Genomic DNA, 26,323 nt, shown 5'->3' with positions numbered 1-26,323 from the left:
CAAAATATAGTTCACTTTCCTTTTTTGTATGATAGTTAATCTTTCAATTGTCTATTATACTCTTATTAAATTTTGTCTTATTTTCAATATGCCTCATTAATTCTTAGTTATTATTCTAATATAATATTTACTCGTGTATTCTTTAAGATGACATAATAAGAATTGTACGAATAAAATTGTCTTTTAACAGTATTTGTTAATCTTTGTGAAAATAGAAAGTGAATTATGGTTTTAGGACAGAGGGATTATATAGTTTGCACATTATGGTAAAGTTCTGGATTTCGGCAACCGCATGCAGCCGCGGAGATGCTAACTCCAGTTAACCTCCAGTGAGGACAAGTCAACAGTTTTGTTTCGAATATCTGGACACGTAAAACACAATTTGCTTTTCGATTCTTGCTCTTGTAGTTCTTAAACACAATAATCGACAAATTTGAATACAGTAGTTTGTAGTTAAATTGCACAATTATGCAAATGATGAGCAACTGAAATTCATCCTTCATATTTATAGACTATTTGTAGTTAAATTGCACAATATGCCCAATACTGTTTTGAGAAGATTCCTCGATATAATTTAATATTTAATATGAATAACTTGTTGTAATTCCTACCTTTTATAGAAGACTGTCCTTGTTTCAGGGTTTTTGGCGTGGCAATGTCCCAGCTCTACTCATGTTTATGCCGTACACAGCTATACAATTTACTGTTCTACACAGATTGAAAACTTTTGCAGCAGGATCTTCAAAGTCAGGTATTTTTATGAACTTACAAATTTTCTCCAGATAGTTTCAGCATGGATATTCCCCCAAGTCGATATTGACTGTTTTGTAACATGAAGAAAATATGTTGCAATTTTCAGATGTCTATAGTGGGAATGCAAAGCATTAACATTAAATATTGTGCCACAACTCTCTTTGAAATCTATTTTCTGCCACATTATTCTGTCATTCATGTTGGCGACGTCGGATCAGAAATATTCTATGAATTTTGTGATTCCTTGCTGAATATGAAACCTAGGCTTTCCTTGAACTTTGTGCAGAAGAGGTGATATGTTGTATCATTTTTTGTGTTTGTCATACCGGTCTGTCTAAAATTTACTGTTGTATCCTGTTTTCCTGCTCTAGAATTCTGAGAGTTCATACTGTGGATGGGAAAAGGAATAGTATAGTGTATTCAAACATTATATGACTGTTGTTCTTCACTTTCTTATTTTTAATGGCTATTGCTTTGCTATGATGCAGAGAATCACATTCAGTTGAGTCCTTACCTCTCCTATTTCAGTGGGGCATTAGCAGGGTGTGCGGCCACAGTTGGATCATACCCATTTGATCTTCTTAGAACCATATTGCGTCACAGGGTGAACCTAAGGTATATGTATACGATATGCAATATGCGATAATATGTCCAATTTGCTTCAAAACTCGATGTTTCTGTAAGGTCCTATGTGAGGTGCATTTAACATAATTATTTCTGCTTTGGGTTTCGATATTTCTTGCACTTATGGAGAAATGTCAACCATGATTGAAAGGTTCTTGTCTATGGTTGAATTCTTAATGTGTCAGATAGTTCCTCGCAATAGTTTTTATGCTTTTTGAGCATACATTATAACTTCAAACATGCTCTACACCAGTATGCCAGTAGGAACTCAAGCAAATTATTACATCCTGTCTTGCTCTTTTTGTGACAATTCAAACAAATTATATATTTATCACGCAGCAATTCTATTTTTCTTTATTTTATAATGTTTTTCTCTTGCTTTATGTTCAAGCGTTTGTAAAATTACATTATATTTACTCTTTAGGCTTTAAATATGAACCGAGTGACCAGACACCGTGCATACAATGTTTCTCTCTTTAGGCTTTAGACATCAGTTTCTTCCACATTTGTGCAGCAATCCACTAAATTATATGCTAATGTTTACATTTGAACGCGCATGTTTCTCTATTTTTCAGTGAGCAATCCCATTTCTGTTAATAGCTTGGTTTGCTTGAGTCTCAGTTTGTCAAGGGTACTTAAGGGTTGAATTGCACTTCGATAAATCTTAATGAGCAATGGATATCTGTTGACCAAATGATGAAAACCTCATTTTGAAGCTTGAGCAATGGGCTATGCTGGCTACTTGGGTCTTTTGTTGTGTTCTAATGTTGCTGCGAGTATATATTTTAACATTTATTTTTGCCACAGTTCACCCATTCAGTTTCAAATACCCATTGACATTGTTCTCTCTGTTGCAAAGTCACTTTTTCTGAAGCTACCTAATTTTGAACTTTTCTTTTTCCACAACCTATTACTTGACTAATGTGTGTCCACATTTAGGTGTATCCAACAATGAGATCTGCATTTGTTGATGTCATCAGAACTCGTGGCTTCAGAGGTTTATATTCTGGTTTATCAACAACACTGGTTGAGATCATTCCTTACGCCGGCCTTCAATTCGGCACCTGCGATACGTTTAAACGATGGGCGATGGTACCATTTAATCAAATATTATTCTAAGCATCCATAGCGTCTTTTGTGATTAGGAAACAGAAGAAATTGAATATCATGTTTCTGATAGGGTGATGCTGTAACATAATATAGACCTTCCAAAAGGTGCAGATATGCTCTTTCTGAATCACTTGCTGTTGACTCATCTTACACTCTTATGAAGTTTTAAGGGTTGAAATTTTTTCCTTTTCCCATTATAGTAGAAATTGAGAATATATTCAATTGTGTTGGAAGTTTTCACTCTTTATCAATTACTGCTATATTTCTGGAGAGACACCCTTTCATTTCTATAAAAGGTAGCCAGACAAGTAATTGTGCTAGAGAAGTTGTTCCATTCTTGTTAATTTGAATGGCTTACCATAAATATTCAGATTTAGATTTATTTGTAGTCAAATTTTTAAGCATTGCGATAAATCTAGTTCTTGTGTTGTGGAGAAGAACCCTGTCTGAAGAAACTTCTAAAAGGTGGTCTATAATTGTCGATTTGTTGCATGAATTCCTGCGCACGTGTTTTGGTGGATGTTTCTTTCGGCTTATACACGCTGAGTTGTTTTGGATTGTGATGCATTTTAACAATTATGGTAAATAAGTTTTTTGAAGTAAATATTTTAACAATTATTATTTTAATAGTCAATTACGTAATTTTGTATATATAAATAATTGAAATAACAACTATGATACTTATAGGTATCTAATCTATAATTAACTATTTAAAATGAAAAGTATGATTATGATAAAATTATTTTGAAATATTAAAACTTTTTAAATGAATTTAGCTATTAATGGTTGAAGTCTGATCTCTTACATATTACAAATCAAATATCAGTATAAATTAAAATTAAAATAAACAAATTTTTACAAATTGACATAAGTGAAAAAATTACCAAAAATAGGAGAATAAAACCTTTTGAATTTATAAATTGATTGATTAAAAGAAGTTCAAGCCATACTATGTAAATCTTAACAACCTAACAAAATTTTTTCACTTGAAAGATTTCTTAGTATATCACAACAAATCATTTTTGCCAAAGTGGATTCTATATCAATTCCAAAATATATAGTTTTAAACTTGAAATAAAAGATTAATTTTAATATAATATTAATATATGAAAATTAATTATTGTATTGGAATATATATTAAAAAAGAAAAAGAAAAAAAGAAAAGCGAAGAGTGTGAACGTGCCTGGCACGTGGATCAAATGGCGCGTGCCTTTCCATACCAACAAGAAGAGAAATCTATGCTTCCTAGAAACCAACCTTTAATTTTCCCGCCAAATACGCCGCCACTGCCCAACGGATTGAAATTTCTGGTAAGATGTGGCACGTGGACCCACATATACAACTGCTTTTCCTATAACCACTCAAATTTCGCCACGTCATCATCCGATGCTAATAAGCTTGCAAAAAGCTCCTAGACATCCCTTATTCTTACCCAAATGACCAAAATGCCCCTATATCAACCCATTAACACATCCACTAATCACTCTATTTTAGCTTAATTGAAAAGTACATCTAAAGTACCATAAAGGATAATCACTTCTCAAAAATCCTAATTAATTAACATTACCATCCTAATTTCACTTTTTTAATTACCTAGACACCAATCATCTAATCACCTTAAATTAAGGTGCAAGATTTTCTCTTTTCCCATATCCCCTATTTAGCCACTTTTGTGTTTGTATGTTTTATGTTTTTAGCCATTCAAGAATTAAAGAGATACAAAATCAAGAAAAGAAAGAGAGAAAGAAAGAAATGAGCCCTTCTACACCTAATATCAACAATAATAACTGCCCTCCTCCTTTGAAAATCAATAAAGATTCTCATATGATCAAGAAATCTTCCTCTTCCTCCAATTCTTCGCCGCCATCCTCCTCCTCTTCCTCCTCCGCCTCTTCCCTAACCGTGGTTGGCCCTGCCAAGTTGCCACCACAAGGTCCACAACGCCACCCGGTTATCATTTATACACATTCTCCAAAAATCATCCATACAAATCCTAAAGATTTTATGCAATTGGTGCAAAAGCTTACTGGGTTATCGCGGCCGGAGGATGATCATCCGCCTCGAGTAAAGCAAGAAAAGAGTAATTCGTCGCAGGATGAAGAAAGTAAAAATGTGAGAAGTATTGGAAATGGGAATGATGATAATGAGTCATCATCAGTGATTACAGAAGAAAATTGTGGGGGGAGCATAGTTGATGGACAAGTTAATTCTTGTTTTGCTCCTCCAATTTTTGATCCTCCAAATCCTTATATGACTAATATTCCGGTTTTTACGCCAAATTCAGCTGATTTCTTATGCGCAAATCAACCATTTTTTAATTATACTGATTCTCTGTTTTTCAACCCTCCTAGTGTGAGGAGCTCCATTTCTTCTTCTTCTTCCACCTTGGAAGGGATAAATGAGCTCCGTGAATACTAGCAAAAATGAAAAAAGATTTTTTCTGCTGGTTTTGGTTTTTGATGCCAATAAGAAATTTTGATAGGTCTTTCCTTTTTTTTTTTCTTCTTTATTTCTTTTAAAAAGTTTTCCACCTCAGGAATAAATTCTTACAAAATAATGTTTGTTTATTCCTGTTTCTTTAATTAATAATGTCTTTTACAGGAAGAAGGAAAAAGGAAAAGGAAAAGAACAAGAAAAGTAAAAAATTATTTTGTTTAATAACTTTCTCATAAATGTTTTGATTACATAGTTGAGATTCAACATTGTTGAGAATGTTTGTAAGCCTTTGATCCATTTAACTTGTCATGATTAAGAAAAAAGAAGATGAAGAAAAAAAGGTAATTCCTTTGCTGCGTATATTCTGGGTTTAAATTAATTTCTTTCAAGTTTGGAAATTAAATACCAATTACTGTTTTTTTCCAAAGGCAAAAAAGGGGAAAAAAATGTACCGATGATGGCATAATAAGTTGGTATAAATAGCATTATTATATCCTATGTCTCCGGGGAGCTTATTTTCTGACTTGAACTCAACTCCAAGTCACAAGGAGAATAACTTTTCAATTACATCAAAGTCATCCTCCTAGAGCCTCAAGATGTCAAAGAAAAATTCACTTTTCTTTGATACAATTGAGACGAGAGAGATGTGGATAATGATGATTTATTATAAATGATACAAATTTTCAAATACATGAAATGTATTTGCATATATATACAAACATTTATGTTCTCCAACTCTCTCAGCTTTTTTCACTTTTTTCTTATTTGTCTCAATCTGGTTGTAAAGACAAGAACGAACATATATGATTTATTTCACTTTTTTCTTGTACAAGTTTCTTAAAGTACGCAGAGTACAATGTTTTCCATAAAATGCTCAAATTACATGGCAGATATACCTCAAAAAATCTGCTATACAGAGACAAGATAACATGCATATCAACACGGAAGTCATCTTGTTCAGAGACAACAAATCACTTCTTTTTAGTTATTATTACTTGTCAGTCTTGTTGAGATTTACATTCTGACGTTTTCGTTACTGTACAAACACTTGTGTATTATGTTACATAAAATTACATCATTTCTTCTTTTTGTCTTCCTTTTCTCTTTCAAGAACAACAGGAGCTGCCGGTATGCTAAACCACCACTCTCTCAATCTCCTCGACCATCTTTCTGTGCTTGCTTTCCTTGGAGGCGAATACCTTGTAAATGCCTCCAGAAAGGTCAATAGTACTATGTATTTGCTAGGTATGAAAACTAGGATCAAAGCCACGCATAAAAGTGCCACTGCAAATTTCTCGGTTGCCTGGTCATTGCATAAACACATACAAGTGTTGATACATGCTGGAGTAAAATGTGGATAAATAAAAAAGATTGCTCGCACCATAGTTTTCAGGAGCTTAATGCAGATTGAAGTAAAAATGAGAAGAGGTAAGCCAGTGAAGTTTGCAAGGGCAAAGAAAGAGAGATACCTGAGGGAAAATCGACAGCAACAAGGCACGGAACTTGAGAAGGAAAACATTTCCATCTTGGACGAACTGTTCCACGTGAGAAATTGCAGTCTGAACAGCCAAAAGCTGTTCCATTGTGTTCATTGGTGGAGGTGCTACCACCTTAAGTTTGTCAACAGGGCTTCCTTCATTACAAAATCTTGTAAGCACCATAAAGATTGCAAGAAAGAGAAGTGCCAATCCATAGGCATAAGCCAACCATCCCCTAAGATTAACATATTGCAAGTCCATTAGGAAAAAAACCCTACAAGTATGATGTTTGTGGGAAACAATAACGAACTATCTAGTACCAAGCATCCACCTAATTCTGTAGTTTCTCTCGTTCCATTTCTATAACCATACTCTTTCTTGTTGCTCTCTTAAAATTCAGTTATAATGCATATTAAAAAGAAAGAGAAAATTCCAACCATGGGTTCTTGTTTCTGATATACTCTAATAGCACACCAGAGTCTAAACTTAGCAATATCATTGTAAATGCCAACCATGACGCAAACATATATACTGAAGCTGAACAATTTCTCATCCCAGCTTCACAGAACAAGAGACCACTATCATGGCTAGAATGAAAGAATCAATATTTTTATAAGGGTACATGCGCCCAACTTTATCAATTTATCAGCGATGATCAGTTATGTAAATCTTGATTACTTGTTTTTGGTATAAATAACTGTGTGTAATTAGTGAGTTACTTTACTCGGGCATGTACCTTGTACCTTAAGGTTAAATATGCAATAGACCTATTTGACCAATTCATAAAAATCTCAGATTTTGGGGAAGTACTTCTCTGTTCTACATGCAGAACCAACAAACTAAACAACACTATGCTCATCTTGGGTAAATAAATCCCAATCAATTTGGCAGCCATAGAAAAAATATAATAAGATTCTAACTTTTCTTTATCTGATAGCAATGATTATTTTTGTGAAAGGCCTCTCTCTCTAGATGAATCTAAAGTGGTTCAAACTTAATTGTGAAGGGAATTTCTTATTTTGCATGACAATAACACAATTCTTGGAATTTAGTCATTTTTAACACCCTCAGAAAAGGCACTGACAGATATCCAAGTATCCAATCAGACATTAAATTATTCGATAAAGATTATTTAGCTGGAGTCAGCAAAAGACAAAAGCTTGCTACTTAAGCATTTTCTCCACAAACCAGAATATGGCTGACTTTGACAATTTGATTGTCACAATTCTGTAATATCAAATAAAACAAAAGAAGTATATAGCATGGACAAGTTTAATCAATGTAATTACAAGTGCATAAAATGAGTCAAACATTGAAAAACAAGGCTCGTTAATCAAGATTTCGGGTGGCAGTTGAATCAAGATTTTGCGTTTTTGATTCATGTAGTGTTGGATTGTGGCAGGTTGTTAATTGAATTTTTCTCAGTGAAGTAGAAATAGACTAGCAGGTACCACACTCCCTCCAGGTATTGAGGACAAGGATGGAGATGATTGCTCTCGCTGACCACTGGGTTTTTGGTTTGACAGACTTAAACAAGGACAGTGTTATGCTGGGCTAAATGCCTAAAACCCACCCCAATTTGGCATGTTTTCGTAAAATGCTCAACAATGTACAGATTCCTACCAAAAACCGTATACAAAGAGAGGTAGCACAAAAGTCACAAAAAACAACATATATTGGTACAAACTCCACAACATTATTATGAAACATCGTTAATTGGTTAAGTCACTACCAACATCCAATCCAGTTTGGTTTCTGTTGCATGAGAAAGGTGGAAATTTGAAAAGCCAGATTTGACCTAATTCTTGGTAAATCCCTAAGTAAATCATGCACGAATATCGACAGCAGGATTTACAAGACTGCAAACAAAATAACTAAATGAAGCACCTGGTTTATGGGAAACTTAATAAAAAGCCACACGCATGTTCAATCATTTAACTACTTTGATACTTCAATATTTTTTGAAAACTCAAAGTTTATTATCATTAAATCACCAAAAGGCCTTCCACTTTCTTTTCCCAGATGTTCATTACTAATCAATAATGTGAACAGTATATGGCATACCTCCAAATGACATAAGTGAAAATCAAACAGAAAACCGAAGACTTCACAGGATCATCCCAAAATGCCAAGGAAAGAAGCCACTTCCCAACTTCCATAACAGGATGAAGTAACTCCTGCACATACAATTTTAAATAGATTACATGGAAAATCAGACACTGGAAGTTGGAGGCACAGCAATGTCTGGTGGGTAAAAGAGCATGCAACAAGGGTCCTGCTGTTGATACAGTTAAAATAGTTTAATTTGCTAAGCAACTGTAATACAAATATGTGACAGCATAAATTCAAACAAACGATCACATATAAGCCAGTAAAAGACACAAAGATAATTCACAGTGTCCATCACTGTCAGGCAACAAAAATCATCATGCACTTGAAGTCAACCAAATGTTTCATCTTCACTTAAAGATTTAAAGTTATCTCCAATTACAATAATAATGGCAAGTGAAGGAGCAAAACAGGAAGGCAGCAAGATAGAAATTCAAAGCGCATAAATAACATCATTAGTATCACCTTCATCACTGCCAAATTGGTGTCAATGCCATCGACTTTAACCCCATCAACTGTTTGTTGGGCTGAGACCACCTTTTTGTAGCTTTTTCTAGATTCCTTAACTGCTCTTTCCAATGAACTCATCTCTCCCACAGCTATCTCACCCACAGCAAGTCCAGCCTCACTTGGATCACTTGAACCTGTTCCAAACACAAATCCTAAATTGGAAACCATGGTCAAGGCTGAGACTGAATACATTCCACCCCCAGCTTTATAATTGCCCGTGCTTTCTGATTCTCTTATGGAGGACATGCTTGCTAGAGTTTCCAGTATCAAATCTCCACCAGGAAGTTGATCACAGAGATTAAACATGAGCAGAGTTTCACATTGAATGGAATCTACAGAACCAATTTCTTGAATGGCTTGTAGCCTCAGAATTCCAAGCACAGCCTTTGAAAGTATTTCGTCCCGTTCAACTCCTGTTATTTGATATTTATTTATGAATCTGTGAACATACAAAATTTCCCGAATAATCGCCAACCAGTAATCACGACGACTATGCCCTTTAAGCTCAGGAAACTCTATGACAACTGGTTCTGATCTGTGAGGGAAATACTTAAAAGGTTAACATTAAAAAACTTTAAGCAGCCTTCAGATGATGAGAATGAGACAGAATCTAGATTTAACATGAAGATATAAAAAATAAATACTTATTCCATTGATAGAAGAAATATACATCAACTGTTCCTTACAAAGAAATAGATTTATATGAGACTGCCTTGTCAAAAAGTCGTGTACCCCATGGTCCAGTTAACTCAGGTTTAACAACTTGTTTTAGATCATCTGATAAATCATATACTTTTGGCTTGTCATAAGATACAACACGAAGAGCTTCAAAGTACAGTGAATGATCTGTGAGAACTAGCCGACCTGTATGCAAGACAGTGTATAAATACTGAATTGTTGCATTTCGAAAAAGGAAAATTATAACATAAGTGCATTAGTCACATCAGTTTTATAAAGAGGGACACTTGCAAAGCTGATTGAACCAAATGATTCATCTAGTGAACCTACCCGGCCAAGTAGACATTCCTACATGTTCAAGAACTGGTTGGGTGGTGACTGTTCCATCCACTTCCAGAATTTTTTCTCTTCTTGGCGAGCGAACTGCAGAAAGAAGTGATGAATCTGATTGGGTCTTCATCTTCTTTATTGCCCTGTAGGGAAGATTATTCAAAATGTAAAAACCAGAAATATAATTCACGCAGAAAAACATTTGAAAAAACTAAATGAAACTGACACCATAAATCATATAAGCTTTATTTGAAGAGGTAAAGTCAATAACTGTGCAAGAACTGTGAATTTCAAGTTCAGATGCTACTAAAGAAACAAAATATTGGTCGTTAGAATGAATCTAGAAGGTGAACTACATAATAATTTAAAAGAGAAACATACTTCCTCATAAAGTTCATCTCAAGCAACTTCTCTATTTTTTTGATCAAAACCTCAGTCAGCTTTTCAAAGTGACAAGATCCTGCCTAATATGTCAATACTCTTATGGAATCTATAGGGGGAGAAAAAAATGATCTAGTTTGATGGCCAGCCAAATTCTTCTATGAACTAAATCATGCATTTGCATGTAGGATTGTGAGTTAGGACACGAATTTTCACATTATCCAATTCAGCTCAAGTATACCAATTCATTTTTTCTTGAAGCATGAATTCCATTCAGCAATTTGCAATTTGCATTTGTAAAACAGGCCTCTGCACTTGCATTGCTCTTTCTAATGTCTTTTAACCATTTTGACACATGTATGTACACAACAGATTACTGACACACATTATAAGCCCATTTCCTTAGCCCCAGCTCTCACCCCCATCGCCACCCATCGCACTTTCCGTCCTATATATTGATGAATGAAAATTAACAGACTAAAAAAGAATGTACTAATAATTAATTTATTATCATGTATCATTTGGCTTAAAAAATTAGGAAATGTAGCAACAAGGAGTATTTGCAAAAACAATTTCTCATTATTTAATAAGAAAATGTGGTTACCTCTCTAGTCCGCTTAGGTACTTGTCATAGATGGAGAATTGAAGCCGTCCATCAGTTGACATAGTCAGCACCTCAAAAAGATTTTCACTTATAACCACATTGGCAATTATCGGAATAGCTGGAGCTATTCGCAGGAAGGATTCTAACCCAACCATTAAGTCCTCATCTACCTACAAGAAGGAGATAGCCATACACGTCCATCAACAGTAAGGAGCAGCCACAACAGGGGAATTAAGCAGAAATTAACAACATTCACCATTCAATTACTTAGAGTGAAAAAGCTAAACATAATTAAGTGAACGAACTCACATTAACGAAAGGTTGGCTGGAAGCTGCTGGAGTCTCCCAAGCTAGCATCATGTCATACGTCAAGCGTCGAAATTTTCTATCAGTTAGATGATCTGTTACCTGAATGGATACAGCCAGCGCTCTGAAGCTGCAGTATTCCAAAAAGTTCCTTGCATACCGGGACGGATGCTTTATTGAATCAGACGCCTCCATATTGAAGCTTTCTTGCAGCTCAGTCGTGGAAACGCCGAGAATTCTGCATCATTTTATTTCATTTGTTCCATGAAGAAATCATAATTAATTAAAAATAAGAAAAGGCATGTCTGTTGAAAAAAGTAATGGGATTCTGTCAGAGAAAAAAAAAGGGAAGAACACTATCCCACCTCATGGTCAACTAGATAATTACTTGAATTTTTTAAAATAAGCTAAATGATAAAATGTGCAATAGATAGAGCAAAGATAAAAAAGAACAGAGATGGAACAGTAATGGCACTTACTTCGAGCATCTACGGACAATCATATTAGCAAGTGGAGAGAGCTCTGCTATCCAATTCCTGCTTCCAGATGGAGATCTTCCCATCTCCTCAAATTCTTCATCAAAGGAAGTTCGCCTGCTAAGTAACCATTTAAAAGATCCTTCTCTTACTAGACCCTCGAGCACAGTCCTAGCTTTGCTAGCAGTTGCCATCTCCAGTAGCTTATTCAAAACCCAGCCAAATCTCACTATCTCATCATTAATCCCAACTTCACCATTTCTGTAATTCTTGTCATGCCCTTCAAAATCTTATTTATTCCAAATCCAGGTACAGATTTCTCCGCAAACCTAACCCCCAAACCTTAAATTAACTAGAACACCAAGCCAACTAACTGAAAATGAAAATTAAAAAACCAAACAAATATTATATTCTATTAATTCTCACAACATAAAATCCCTATTTCAATAAATTTTTATTAACTACAATCAGCAAAAATCGAATTATATATCTAAAAACAAAGTTACATTTCGTACCTCAAATCTCTTCAATTTGAAATATTTGAAGAACCCCGCTTCAGATTAAGTTGAGTTTCCTATTCTAAAGTTACAAACCCATCTCACTAAATCGCAAACTTAACAACAACAAACCAACTGAAAGAGAAGCAACAAAAAGGGGATAAGCTACAAGAACTGCTTCCAAATGGGTTTATTAACGATTCTGTCTTGATTGAGGGTTTATCCAAAAAATTATACTAGGAAGGTAAAACGACAGCTTTGCTTTAAAAATGAGAGAGAGAGAGAGATGGCTCTGTGCATTTGACACGCAAGATTGAGGCGCGGTCGATCGATGAAGAATCAGTTTCTGTCTCGTCACCACCTCAACTACTCGGAGACAGCATACGAGACAACGTGTTATATTCTTATTTGCTGAAAATTGCGGTCCTTCAACTTGGATCCGACATGGATAGGCGAGTTTCTTTCTTTTTTGGCATGGATAAGCGACTTTCTTTAAAATAATATATAAATAATTAAAATTAAATATCAATTAAAGAAAATATATAAATTAGTAGTGTATAAAAGTGTGGAAATGAAAGTAAAAGGAAATTTCAGAAATTTTAAAAATGTCCAACTAATTAAAAAATTTAATTTAAAAATATATAATTTAAATAATTACTAGAGGAGTAGGAAAAAAATAAAATATTAAATTAAAATAACTAATTAGAATTTGTATGAAAAAAATATATAATCGATTGTAATTTTATTAATAAATTAGGAAAAATGTAAAAAATTATATTTAAAAAACTATATAAATAACATTTGATTGTAATTTAAAAATTTTACATGACTAACAAAATATCAACATATGTAATATTTAATAAAAGTTAAAAAAAATTTTGATTGAACAGTTCATTTACCTATTATACAAATTACTTAAATTATTAAAAAAATCTTCCTTTATTCTCTTTTGATACCTTTTTAATTATTTATTTATGTTCTATTGTTTTTTTGTCCTGCATTAATTAAACTCACTTTTATTAATGTGCTTGCTGAAACAGTAACAAGTGAATGGTCGTTAAGACAAGATAGTTTTATCATTTATAAATAAGTTATCTTTTATTTGAACCGTGCCTTTTAAATACTTTTTGTCACGATCCGATTCCATGGGCCGGACCGGCACTAGGGCCCAGGTAAGCTTAAGGCCCCCGAGGCCCGTAGTAAGCTTGAAACATTAGAGTCTATTATCTCGGTCTAATTAATTAAAAAAAATAAACTTCAATATTTGATTATTTCTCGGCCCAAGTTTATCTTCTACATTTCACAGTTCGAGCCCCATTTACAATATAACACATTTTTAATATGGGCTAACAGAATTACTTCATCTATATTACTACACGACTAGGCGTATGTAAATTCTACAACTGCGGAGTCACTAACTGTTTGTTATACATATAATTACATAGCAAAACAATTATGGAACTGGGAAAACTTCTTAATAATCCTGCGGCGAAGATAACATAGTTTAACCCGAATTAGAGAGAAACTACTTCCTGAAAAATTTAAGCAAGACATGTGAGTTTTCTAAGGAGTAATAATTATTACACAACACACGCAGTCACACAATGTGTACACATATTAATCTAGTCATCCGACTAGTTATATGCTCACGCAGCCAGTCACACAAATGGCATATCATCAGCACTCACAATCATAAACATCTTCATATAATCACATCACGTGGAAATTAGTCAGTGGCGCCACCTGAAACCCCAACGAGCCGTCCTCACACATGGCTCGCCCTCTCATACATGTGCACCAGGGAGCCGATCCCCCATACGGCCAACTGGTCTAATCCTCACTGACCAGTCCTCTCATTATTTTTTCCATTCTCTCGTTTCTCTTCCACACCAACAGGAGGCAACCCGGTGGTCTCCATCTAATCTAGATCATCAAGTGCTCACGACAGGAGGCCACCCTGCGGGCTACAATCAAATCTAGATTATCAGGTGCGCAACAACAAGAAGCCATCCTGTGAATTTCCATATAATCTATATCATCAGGTGCACAAGGGGGCGCCGATCTCCCATTTTCCCGGCCGACGGTCAAATATCAAATCATAATCGGATCCATATCACAGACCGTCCTCACAAACCCATGGTGGTCCACTTCATCCCAATTCCACACAAACAAGGCACAACATATTCACAGCACAGGTAATCAAACAATGCAATCAAATGCAGACATATTGATCAGTTGAGCATCATAATGCAATGCACAATTAGGCATTCATTCTTAAATACAATTAAATAATTAAATAAATAATATTAACAACAACAAAGATAAAATAAATAATAATAATAATAATAATAATAATAAACAATGATAATGAAAATAAATACATAATTACATAATAAGAATAATGATAAGGTAATTAATGCACTATATTTATTTTGCATCATATTATAGAAATTATCTAAATAAAGTTATTTATTATGTTATTTATTAAAATTTAGTCTAAAGTTCTACCGAAATTTCGGCAGCACCTCCCCTAAAAATGGGACCATCAACCTGTTTAAATATCCCAACAACACTAAGTATCATTCAATATTTAATTGTTAATATCAAACTTTAACTTACTATATAACATTAAGTAAATGAATAAATAAGCAACTAAATGAAAAATAGCTATTTGCTTAACCTCCAGAAGTTACTAGTTAAACTATCTAATATAGACCCTTAACAATCATATAAAACTATAGCTTATGTATTCAATAATCATTAACTAAATTCGGAGTTTTTCGATACCAAAATTATATATTACACATTAACTAATCAATGTCATAAATCATCTATAATCTATACATGTCTTTCTTTCTCCATACCATTACTAGAACCGAATTTCTAATCAAACTCACATATGTATACACTTAATAGTTCCAATCTAAAACCATCCATTGTCTAAGTCTTAATTTATAACTTTTCCTAACAATATTTATCCAAATTCCTAACTTAGCTTACATCGATGTTATACCAATTGCTTCTTAACAAAATTATATTTGTTTGATTATTTACCCAAATTCAATTTAATTAACTAATATTTATTAAGTTTATAATTTATACCGAAGATAAAGAAACTGATCTTAGAACGTACCAATTGAGAATCGGGCGACGATTCCACGATCAGCGCGAAGAGAAGAGGATTCTGTCTCTCGGGACCTCGCCGGAGTGCCGCCGGCCGGTCACCGGACCGCCGCCGCCGACCGCCGTGCACGGTGGCCGGAAATTCAAATCATCACCAAAATTAACAAACAATATATCATTTTATTCGTTTCGATGAGAGGATCATTAATATGTATTCAAATCAAGGTGGGTACGAACTATTTGGCCGGAAATTGATCGGAAAGGTTTGGTGATACCCATTTTGGGTTTTCCGATTCCGGCCATTACAGTCGACGAGGAGGCCATCAAATGAAAGAGGAAGAAGAGAGGAGTCATTTGGTACTCACCTTGAGCCCTAGGCTTGCCTGAAACGGCGTGAATCGCCGGAAAAAGGGTCTCCAAAACTTCAAGCTCTTCCCCTTCAAAATAGACACAATTTCAATTCAAATCTACGCTATAATCTTCTTCCTCGCGTTGAGTAGATGTTTTTAGAGTATTCATTTGCCGAATTTGGTGGCCGGAGGAAGGAGATCGAAGAAGAGGGAGGAGGAGGAGGAGGTGGTCACGCTACCGAAGAAGGAGAAGGAAGAAAAGAAAAAGAAAGAAAAAAGAAAAGAAAGGAAATGGGCCGGTCCGGTTCGATTCGAACCGGTTCGGTCCGATTCAGTGATTTGGTCTCATTTCGTTTGGTTTTTGAGTTTTTCACTCGGTTTTCGGATTATTCGTGTGGTTTTCGAAAAATCAATTTGCGTTTCGGGTCCGGTTTAATTTATTTTAATTATTTTAATTAGGTTTCACAACATTTCCTCCATTAACTAATAACAATAAAAATATAGTTAGTAGTCATATTTGATTTTTTTTTTTTGGAAAAATTAATTTATATATATGCATAATAGATTAATTGCTGGACTTTCATTTTATTACTCGAAATTTCCGAACGAACTATTTTGGGCTTAGGCCCAATTCGAAAATTTGGGCTCGAATTGGGACTGTGTTACAACTGCAGCCCACGCGGCCAAAATTTGCGATTTTTGATTTAATAAAAATTCAAAAGTTTCGAAAATAGAAATTCAGGGTGTTTCACTTTTGCATTTTGATACGTTAAAATATTAAATATTAATTTTTATATTGTTTGACTATATAATATTTAAATTAATTTTTAAAGGTTAAGGTAATATTTTAATAAAAGTCAACGCTCGTAACGTTTAACTTTTAACATTTTATAAAAAATTAATAAAATAGCTATTAACTACTAAAATAATTAAATAGTATTAAAACAGTTAATTTTGTCAAATAAACCCCTTATTCAAAGGGTAAAAATCACGTTAGTGTAAAGTAAAGTAACAAGAAATGTTAATAGGTCCACTGAGAAAATTAATTTCTTCTTTTCTCTGTCATTTTCTTTTCTTAAAAAGATAATCACATAAGATTCACCAAAGAGTATAATATATGAAATCTAAATTTTAATCCTTATAGTTTCGAAAAACTTAAAAAATAAATAGAATTTTAAAATAGTAGTAGGATTTTTTTTAATATAAATATGCTTATATATTATTATAATCAGAATTCAACATAGTCCCGAATGATAAATGGTGGAACAAGCCCCAAATTAAAATACCAAAATAAGAATAACCAGTCTCAATCAATCGTTTTCCACCACCACCTCCCTACTCGAAAATACGTTCTTTAACCAGCTTAATGCCTCCCTGATACCCAGAAGTTCAGCAACACTATTCACGCCACACATCACACCACCCAAACAAAAGCACTGCCTGTCCCGCAGTATCCAGCCCAAACCTGTCCTAACCGAATCGCCCACCCAAGCCACATCCACGTTAACCTTCAACACATTACCCATAGGAGGCTGCCATTTAAGGACCCAAGCACACTGCTGTCTCCTCATGGTGAAACGTTTGCACTGCGCTGCGCTTGCAGCCACTCATGAAGATAATTGAGTGCTGTATGAATCACCCAGGCAGTTGACCGTCGACCATCCAGCCACACAATCTGATTCCGATTTCGCCACAGCTCCCAAGCCACCATGAACACCCTCCGCCTCTGCTCCTTATCATATCTAGTACACAGTGCCATTAACCAAGTCTGAATATTCTGCGCATCAGGTCCCCATACAAATGTTGCAAACGGACACTGCAACATGACATGCTCAACTGATTGATCGCCAACACAACACACTGTTGCAAATAGTAGTAGGAATTGAATTTTCACAAAAGAATAATTTTAAATCTATCGTTATGATAAAATAATAATTAAAATTTATTATTGAATTAAGTCAATTACCGAGAAAATTTTTCTTTTTAAACATAATTATAAAATTCATTTTTAATTAGACAAATGTTAATAAATTAATATTTTTTTTATCAGCAAAAAGTTTAAATTTTATTAACTTATAATGTCTAGAAAAAACTTATTTTAAATCTATACATTATATTAAGTTGTTTCTATTTACATTTTAAAAAAAAAAAAAAGTTGCTTTTATTTAAATGATTATATGTATATATAGGATGGAGCATTCAATGAGGTTTGTATATCTATAATCTATAATCTATATAAAGACTGTGAATGGATGAGAGAATATTGGAATTATCAAAAATGCCCTATTAAATTTATGACTTGATAAAATATCATTAAGAATTTTAATTTAATTGATTGCAAAAAATAAAAGTAATTTAATTTTGATTGATCATATTAATTTTCTATTTAAATTTAAATTTTATTAGATAAAAAAAAGAAATTACAATATATACTATATAAGATAATGTTTTTTATTGCTATCATTAACAACATCCTTAGCTTCTGTTAACAAATGTCTACCCAGGAGATATCAATACAGACATATTAAACTTTCTGTTATGGTCAGGCTAGTTTTTAATGGTCCAATGGGCTTTTCCTTGATGAACAATATCAGTGGACTATTCGGTCAAATCTTGACCCTATGGAGAATTCTTGTCATGTAGAAGAAGTTCGGATATCAATATCAGTGGGCTTTTAATGATTGGGTATTGGGCCCTAAGCCTAACAGTGCCAAGGCTCACGTGTACAGGCTAAAGGTGAAGAAAAAGGCGATTCGGTTTGACAAGATAAAAAAACATAAACCAAAATTTTTTGAATATAGACCGAACCATTTTTTTTTTTTTTTTTGGTTTACATACTTGAGGCGGAATGATAATGAGGTACAATTATCTTAACAGTAGTAATTTTAATTTTTAAATTCTCAATCTTCCAGATAAAGTTCGTTTGCCATCCATTTTTAGGTAAATTCAAAACTTCAATTCTTTGAGTTTGTCTCTAATTCCTTGTTTTAACCTATTATATCTTCAATTTGTAATTTTTGCATCAATAGTAGTCGAAATGTAACCTAAATAACTACTATAAATTAGTATTAGTTACTAAATTGTATAAGCCGAATACATAATTTAACTCATATACTTTAATAAAAAAATTTTATTGGATCCTAAATTTTAATATCGATCTTTTGACATCCTGAATTTCACTTTTTGTAGTTATCTCAATGTATTACATTAATAATAATAATTTTTTAAAGATTTTTAGTTTTTTTATACAAAATATTAGTTTGAGACGTGAATAATATAATTTTTGGAATAACAAATTTTACATTTTTTAACTATAATTAAAATATCTAATGACCCAAAATGAAAATTAAAGATATTATAAGATTTTTGTGAAAAATACAATAATAAATTTAAGCATCGAGCGAAATTGTACATCTAAAGACAAAATTTATTAAAACAATTTGCCAAAAATAATAAAATAGTTGATATTTGAATTTTGAAGGCATCCACTTATATCCCAAAGCTTATGATATAGACTTGGATCATTGTGAATAAAAATTTTTCTTTCCTTTTATTTATTTTAAACGAAAGAGAAAAAAAAAACAAAAAACAAAAAGAAATAAAGAAGAATACAAAATTATTAATAGATTGGAGATGGATTAATGGAAGCATACTGAAGAAGCTCCTTGTCTGTTTCTAAAACATCAAAATCATCTTCCTCCATCAACACCCATGCTTCTACTCCTTTATCTATTCTTCTATCCATCAAAAATACAAAATTTGCAAGCGGCGCCTTCAAGTCATCCACATCCAGTGCAAGACAAGCTGCCCATATCGCCTTTCCCCAGCCAAAATCAAAACCAGAATCATATATACCAAAGTTACACCCACTAGAAAACCCAACAAACTCCACTTCTCCTCTGCTACCATATGAATTTCTAAGCTCCTTCATTGCATTATAATACTTGATAAACCCATCTTCGCCTCCACTTCTTATCTTCTTCAATAAATCGTTATCTATTTTTTTCATTGATTGTCTTAGTTCACTCACCAACTCACTCAACTCTTTCTCCTTTTTTGTGAATACTGCACCAGCAAAGCCTATCATGTTCCCGAACGAACATTCTGGTAATGGGGGCTCCACTTTTCTTCTCAAATTCATAGAATGGCAAATTGCAAGCGGTTTATCGATACCTGTTTTATTTTTGAAAGAAGAGATAAGGCATTTGCTGAGAATTGCAGTTACTACCTCAACGCGCGATGGATTAGGGTTAATATTGTTTAAACTTGCTTTGGCTTTAAGATTGGCAATGGCGAATTCGTTAAACACAATTCTCTTCATTACGTGCTTGCCTTCTTTTGAAAACGGAGCATACAGAGTAGTAGAAAAGCTCACCCCACTTGGAAATGAGGTATACTGTGGGAAAATGGACTCCATATCCAAATAAGGGTGTGTGTGTTTGGTAGGAGATTTACGTGTAGTCGTAGCCCAATCTTTTACAAACATTTGCATACCATTTCCATCACAAACATTGTGAGAAAAACATAAACCAATGGCGAAGCCACCACAAGCAAAGGTGGTTTCTTGAATCAAAGCAACATGAGACCCAGATGAAAGTTCATACTCACGAATTGCATTTGGCAACAATTTGTTGAGTGAGGTTAGATCAGGTTGAGCAAGATACTGAGATAAAAGAATGTTAGATTTTGCTTCTATATAAAACACACCTTCATCATTACAATCAATGGAAAATCTGTCTTTAACTTTACCAGCAAGTGGGTAAAACCGAGATAAAGTTTCAGATAAGGATTGCTTTAGCAAGAGTGATCTTTCGGTAATTATGTTTGGTTCTTGGGAATTCTGATAGAAAATAATCATGTGGAAATAGCCAGATGGTAAAAATTGATCGAGTAGAGAGATTTTGTAGGTCTTAAGATGGGGTGGTGTGGGTGAAGATGGTGAAATGCAGCTTTTGGAAATTATTTCAAGCTGCATATTCGTCATCTCTGCAGATAGTTGGTGTTGATTAGGGACTTGCTGCACTATTTATAGGCTTGAGCACATAACCCCATGGATAAAAGAAACGGGTGCGTTTCAAATCAAGAACAATTATAATATAGACAACAATTATATTTGAATTGTCTGTGACATGTATAGACAACAATTATAATATCTAGATTTTTCTACAAAATATCTAGATATCTTTATATAATATTATTTTAACATATAAAATATCTAACGGATAAATTGAATGTATAAAATTTTTACGATGAAATTTATACATTTTATAGATTTACCTGAATTCTTAATTTAGTTGAAAATAGATTAAAATTCACGAAATTAATAGATTTTATCGTGACCTCAATTTCATTATTTTAAAAAGAAATAAATCGTGATTATGTGTCAATTAAAGGGTAAAAATGAGTATTTATTTTATTTATAAAGATTAAAACCAATCATCTTAACACTCACCGTTTAATCTCATTTGCTTTTTTGAATTGGAAACCTGTAATTTCCTTTTCACCATACCCATTTTCTCATTAAAAACGTAATTTCTCAAAAACATTCTTTCTAAGATATTCTCTACTTGTTGCAGACTTGCATGGGGATATATCACAATAGCATTATCATGTCATGTAGGGCAACTTTGTCCTTATTATCTATGTAATGCCTACCCCAGCACTGTACGTTCAATATAAACTCAGTAGTTGTTTTCCACATCCAGAATTGGATAATTTTCTGTGAGAAAAATACGAAAAGGTCATGTTTTCATGGATGCTCATAAATATACAATTATTTTCAAAAGAGAGCATGGTGAAAAGTGAAAACTTGAAATCATTAAGTATTAAAAAGTTATATGTTTTTTACTATCAAAAAAAAAAAAAAAGGTTATATGTTTTCTTTTTTTTTGTATTTGCATTCACTTTTAGATTTGCTACCTTTTGTACTTAATTAATAATATATTTGATAGCGATAGCAAATTAATTATGTGTATGTTAACATAGATCACTGAAGTTTTTACTTGTTAGATTTTCATTTTCTCTATAAATATAAATTAATAGCATTGTTTTCTATACAGGAGTCTAATTAGGGTTAACTATGTACCTGGGATATAAATACTCCATGCTATAATATTATTACCATAAATAGTATATTAATCAAAGTGGGAAGCACATTTTGCTAGGAGACTGTAAAAAAAACCTTCACGCTCTATGGCGGTTCGAAGCTAAGGCGGCACCACAGTATATATAGTTAGTCAATTGACTCATCCAATTTTTTAAAAAATAGGGTTAAATTGATTAAATAATTTCATAGTATCTATTAAGTGAAAAATTTAGAATTTTTAATCTAATTGATCTACTAAAAATTAAATTAAATAAATGATTATGCTAAAAATATTTCTAGCTCTGCCACTGATCCTAGGGATTAAATACCTCCTGGTTATATATATATATATATATATAAGAAAACGCAAATAGAAAAGAAACTAATCTACTCAGAAATCCAACAATTCCTCTCCCATAACTTCTCACACGTAAGAGTATGGACCCATTATTCGTAAATAAAACTTTAAATAGATTCGGCTATTTGTGACGGAGAAATCCAGCTCATTTGGTCATTGGGTCTTGGGCCCTGAGCCCTACAGTGCCAAGGCTCAGATCTTTAGGCAATCTTGCGTTACCCACTCCTATTATGGGCCTACATCTATTGCTATCTAGGAATTTTTTTGGCTCAAGGAAAGTCTAGCAAATGAGTTGAAAAAATTCAAGCCTTTGGCTTTTTTTTCTTTGAGTTTGTCAACTTCTTTGTTTAATCAATTATATCTTCAATTATGTAATTTCGTAACAATAGTAATCAAAATGTAACCTAAAAAAATAATGTAAATTAGTAATTTTTACTAAATTGTATATCTAAAGACAATTTACTAAAATAATATGCTAAAAAATAATAAAATATTTTTGAATTTGAATTCTGAAGGGATCAACTTATTCAACTGATACATTTCTATTATGGTAATGGAAGACAAATTAAATATGAATTTGAATCAAATATAATCCAACAAAATTATTATTCTCTAATACAAAAAAAAGACATGATTCATACTTATTTATTCATACAATTAAGGGCGAGCAAACTTTAGAAAAACTGAACTAAACTCAATTATTTTCAGTTTTTGGTTTGGTTATTTTATTTTTAGTTTCGGTTAGAAATCTTCTATACTTTCGATTTTGGTCTTTGGATCGGGTATCTAAAATATTTAGTTTTTAAGTAAAATTGAACTGTTTGACCCAACCAATGCCTACCAAACTGAACTAATCAGTTTGATTTAGTTTCTGAACTTTCATTTTAGTTTGGTTCAACTTCAAAGAAAATTTACTTTTGATTTTTGATTTTTGCGATTCAATTCGGTTTAGAACCAAATCCAACTGCGGATTTGCACACCCATACATACAATTGTACTTTTATTTTATGTTTTTTCTTTAAGAAGCAAGAATAAGGTTTGCTTAAGATATTGATGTAATGTTTGAAAAAAAAAAAGTTTCTCTTAGTAATCTTAGTGGTGAAGATTTGGAAATCATTATATGCATGAACACAATATGATTTTTGAGCCACTTTTTTTTTTTTTTTGGCTATAGTAATACAAAATAAAAAATTAAACTTGATATTTGACTAGCTAACAACCTCCTCCACTTCCCAAAGCTTATGATAATGTGCCCACAATAAAATTGGATCCTTGAACTTGCCCATAGTAGTTACTAGTTCCCTCTCCAACTTCACCTAATATATATATAAATGGAATATTTGACACTATCCATTTAGTTTAACTATGGGGTCCATAAGAGTCCTCTTCTTCCTCTTTGTTCATGCATGCTCCAAAAAACAAGCAAAAGACTATTTGGTCAAAGGGGAGTCAAATAAGAAAGATTTTTGAGTGGAGAAGAGAAACAAAAATGGCTTCAAAAAGGTTAATAAACTTTCTTATTTATCATATTTGAGATGTTGTTAGAACCCACATTGCCCCCTCTTCTTTCGAGCATGCTATGGCCCATTTCAGCTGTCTTCCCTTTGCCTCTCATGTTTTTTGTTGGGTGCAATGCATCTATCTCCGTTCCAGCTTTTCCTTTCCCACATTAATATATACTAATATTAGAAAAAATAAAATATAAAAGAAGACACAAGCAAAAGACATTTAAAATCAAAAACTTCTCCCTTCCAATCATTCACTTAATGAATTGGCAACATCCATATGATCTTAAGTATCCATCTAATTTGGGGGACCATTGCTTTTGTTTCTTTGGTCCATGTGGATTCAACAAGGTTGCATCATTATAAAATTTGCGATAAATTTATCTACATCTAGTGTATGAATGAGCGGTGCTATACACCAAACCGATCCGTAATTGAATTTTTAAACAATTATCTATTTTTAGTGAATAATTAGAAATATACTCGACACAATCAAACATTTATTTTTAATTATGGTGTATGGTGGGTCCATAGACCAGAAGCAGGTAAGTTCTTCCCATAAAACTTGTAACTATTACAATTATGTACATATAAATATATTATAATGTATTAAACTTGTAAACTATTATTATTAAATAATATAAGGAGAAATACTTACCTATACTTGGTGTACGGATCACTCCTTCTATTAAGTTAATTAAAAATAAGTTTTTAGTTCAAACGAGAGTAATTTTAATAATTCGCCCAGAAAGAAAAAATAAAATGTCATAATTTAAAAAAAAAAAAAACCCTTATATTAATTGATTTAGTGTGTGAATGGTCTTATATCATTCTCAATTACTATTGGTAAAAAAGGAAATAGTATTCTTTAACATGCTTATTCACCTTAAAAATGAATCGAAGTTATACATAAATATGTATATAACAAACATTTCATTCTAATTATATTTTTACAATAATGAAATAAAATCCAAATGGTAATCTTAAAAATTCATGAAAAGAAGATGTAATTCTCATTTAAATTCAACCTTTTTATGAGTAAAAAATAGTATAAAATGTTAATTTTTTTTTATTTATGAAACAAAAGAATGGAATCTTATTCTAAAAATTAAATTTGAATTTCATTCTTAGAGAAAACTATATATATAGCCATGTTTATTTTTTAAAATGGACCTTACTGTTAGTTGCAATTTGCAAATTGGAACATTACATTCATTTGATTTCGTGGACAAAAGGATTTTCCCCCCACAAGTTGATGCCAATAATTTATTTGTAATTGAATATTGACCCTACACAGCATGGGCCTTTCCATTTGATACAAATTTGTTTTTTCACGAGCATTTTTTATTGTACATTTTAAATTATTTAAACTCAAGATTTAAACTAAAGATTTCTATCTTTTATATCTTTTACAAGACGTGAGAAGATCAATCAGATTAGATACGATTGTCATTAATTAGATTAATAATTTACTAGCAATAAAATATTTTTTCTATAATATAAAATTGATACATGGTAATTATCATTTAAATATAGATTAATGGAGTTATTCCTCTAGCATGCAATATTTTGACTGGGTTGTCTTTTTCATTTCCGTGATCACTTGAGGGGCCCAACCCAAGTATGAGAAAGAATTCTGTTATGTCATTGACTAGCATGAACATCATTTCAATTAGTATCACCGAGACTAAATTCTTTTGTTATAATGGAAAGCAACCTCCAATGCAAGATTTGAAATTGTCCTAATATCTTAATTACATAATTTCAACAACTTTGTGGGTATGACATGTATTCAACACATGGCATTCAAGTCCTAATCAAGTCATTTCATGCTTAATCCAATTTCTTATGATATGAATATCACTAATTACAAACTAATACTCTCTCTCTCTCTTTCCTTCAACTTCCAACTTCCCACTTTTTATACACAATAAGCAAATAATTAAATTTATCTTAATTATCTAAAATTTTTATTTCAAATAACCTCAATACCCTTTTATCTTCTCCAAATTCTGACCTTTCCTTAGGTGTTAGTCCGATTTGATAAATAAACTTTTTAAAAAAAAAAAAAAAAAAAAACTTTCTTGAATTTTAAAAAATCACATTTAAAGTGAATGTAAGAAAAATCTTAAAAATTGATAGATACATTGGAGTGGAACGGATGAAATAATATATGACATATTTATGTTGTGTCCAAGTCAATAAGTTATTGAACAAATAATTTGACATTCCAAATATTTATTTTATAATAAATGAGATCAAAAGGTTAATTTAGTGTTTTTATTATCTTTAAATATCTCTCATATATTTCTATAGTGTGTTAATGATATATATATATATATATAAATGTTAATGACATTTGAAGATGGCTAATGAAAATTGATCGTGTATTTTACAAAAGGAAAATATCAAGGAGTCAACTCCTATATCTTTCTCCATTAAAAATATTTTTATATAATTTTAAGAATATTTGAATTAATTCATATGTTGGTTTACTTTAACGTTGGGTCAAATTATTTATAAATCTTTTAATGCTGATATAAATGATATCTTTAATTGAACTATAAACACGAAATTAATAAGGTCTCGAAATTAATAAGATGATATAAA

The 26,323-nt window shown here is 32.4% G+C and overlaps 4 protein-coding genes and 1 long non-coding RNA gene across 6 annotated transcripts; 2 read left to right on the top strand and 3 right to left on the bottom strand.

Moving 5' to 3' along the window:
* The first annotated feature begins 536 nt into the window (after positions 1-536).
* Positions 537-2,656, top strand: LOC105650724 (mitochondrial thiamine diphosphate carrier 2). The gene is given in 6 exon segments (XM_089721335.1): positions 537-548; positions 640-751; positions 1,242-1,343; positions 1,346-1,368; positions 2,317-2,450; positions 2,599-2,656. Coding segments are annotated over 6 exon segments (441 nt in total).
* Positions 2,657-4,106: 1,450 nt separating this feature from the next.
* On the top strand, positions 4,107-5,734 carry LOC149496395 (VQ motif-containing protein). The gene is made up of 2 exons (XM_089721260.1): positions 4,107-5,264; positions 5,352-5,734. The coding sequence occupies exon 1, from the start codon at positions 4,168-4,170 to the stop codon at positions 4,903-4,905; it is 738 nt and encodes a 245-aa protein (XP_089577386.1). The 5' UTR covers positions 4,107-4,167; the 3' UTR covers positions 4,906-5,264; positions 5,352-5,734.
* Positions 5,735-5,876: 142 nt separating this feature from the next.
* Positions 5,877-12,745, bottom strand: LOC105650685 (heat-inducible transcription repressor (DUF639)). Its single transcript, XM_012237627.4, has 10 exons — positions 12,311-12,745; positions 11,799-12,168; positions 11,323-11,557; positions 11,014-11,183; positions 10,029-10,171; positions 9,707-9,884; positions 8,976-9,555; positions 8,466-8,578; positions 6,393-6,636; positions 5,877-6,226 (listed from the first exon to the last, which is right to left on the bottom strand). The coding sequence occupies exons 2-10, from the start codon at positions 11,987-11,989 to the stop codon at positions 5,999-6,001; spliced, it is 2,082 nt and encodes a 693-aa protein (XP_012093017.1). The 5' UTR covers positions 11,990-12,168; positions 12,311-12,745; the 3' UTR covers positions 5,877-5,998.
* Positions 12,746-13,533: 788 nt separating this feature from the next.
* LOC149496394 (uncharacterized) lies at positions 13,534-16,013 on the bottom strand. 2 transcript variants are annotated; one of them, XR_016320863.1, is made up of 2 exons: positions 15,426-16,013; positions 13,534-13,824 (listed from the first exon to the last, which is right to left on the bottom strand). It is a non-coding gene; the product is annotated as an uncharacterized LOC149496394 (long non-coding RNA). The 2 variants fall into 2 exon arrangements; XR_016320862.1 differs by having other exon boundaries at positions 13,534-13,775.
* A 3,371-nt stretch (positions 16,014-19,384) lies between these two features.
* LOC105650686 (epi-neemfruitin B 7-O-acetyltransferse L7AT) lies at positions 19,385-20,749 on the bottom strand. The gene has a single exon (XM_012237629.4). The coding sequence runs from the start codon at positions 20,747-20,749 to the stop codon at positions 19,385-19,387; it is 1,365 nt and encodes a 454-aa protein (XP_012093019.1).
* Between the last annotated feature and the right edge of the window lie 5,574 nt (positions 20,750-26,323).

The sequence above is a fragment of the Jatropha curcas genome, chromosome 5 (assembly GCF_041381405.1).
Source record: "Jatropha curcas cultivar XTBG-Jc1 chromosome 5, XTBG_Jcur_1.0, whole genome shotgun sequence".
Classification (NCBI taxonomy): Eukaryota; Viridiplantae; Streptophyta; class Magnoliopsida; order Malpighiales; family Euphorbiaceae; genus Jatropha; species Jatropha curcas.
This window is presented reverse-complemented; position numbering and strand designations above follow the sequence as displayed.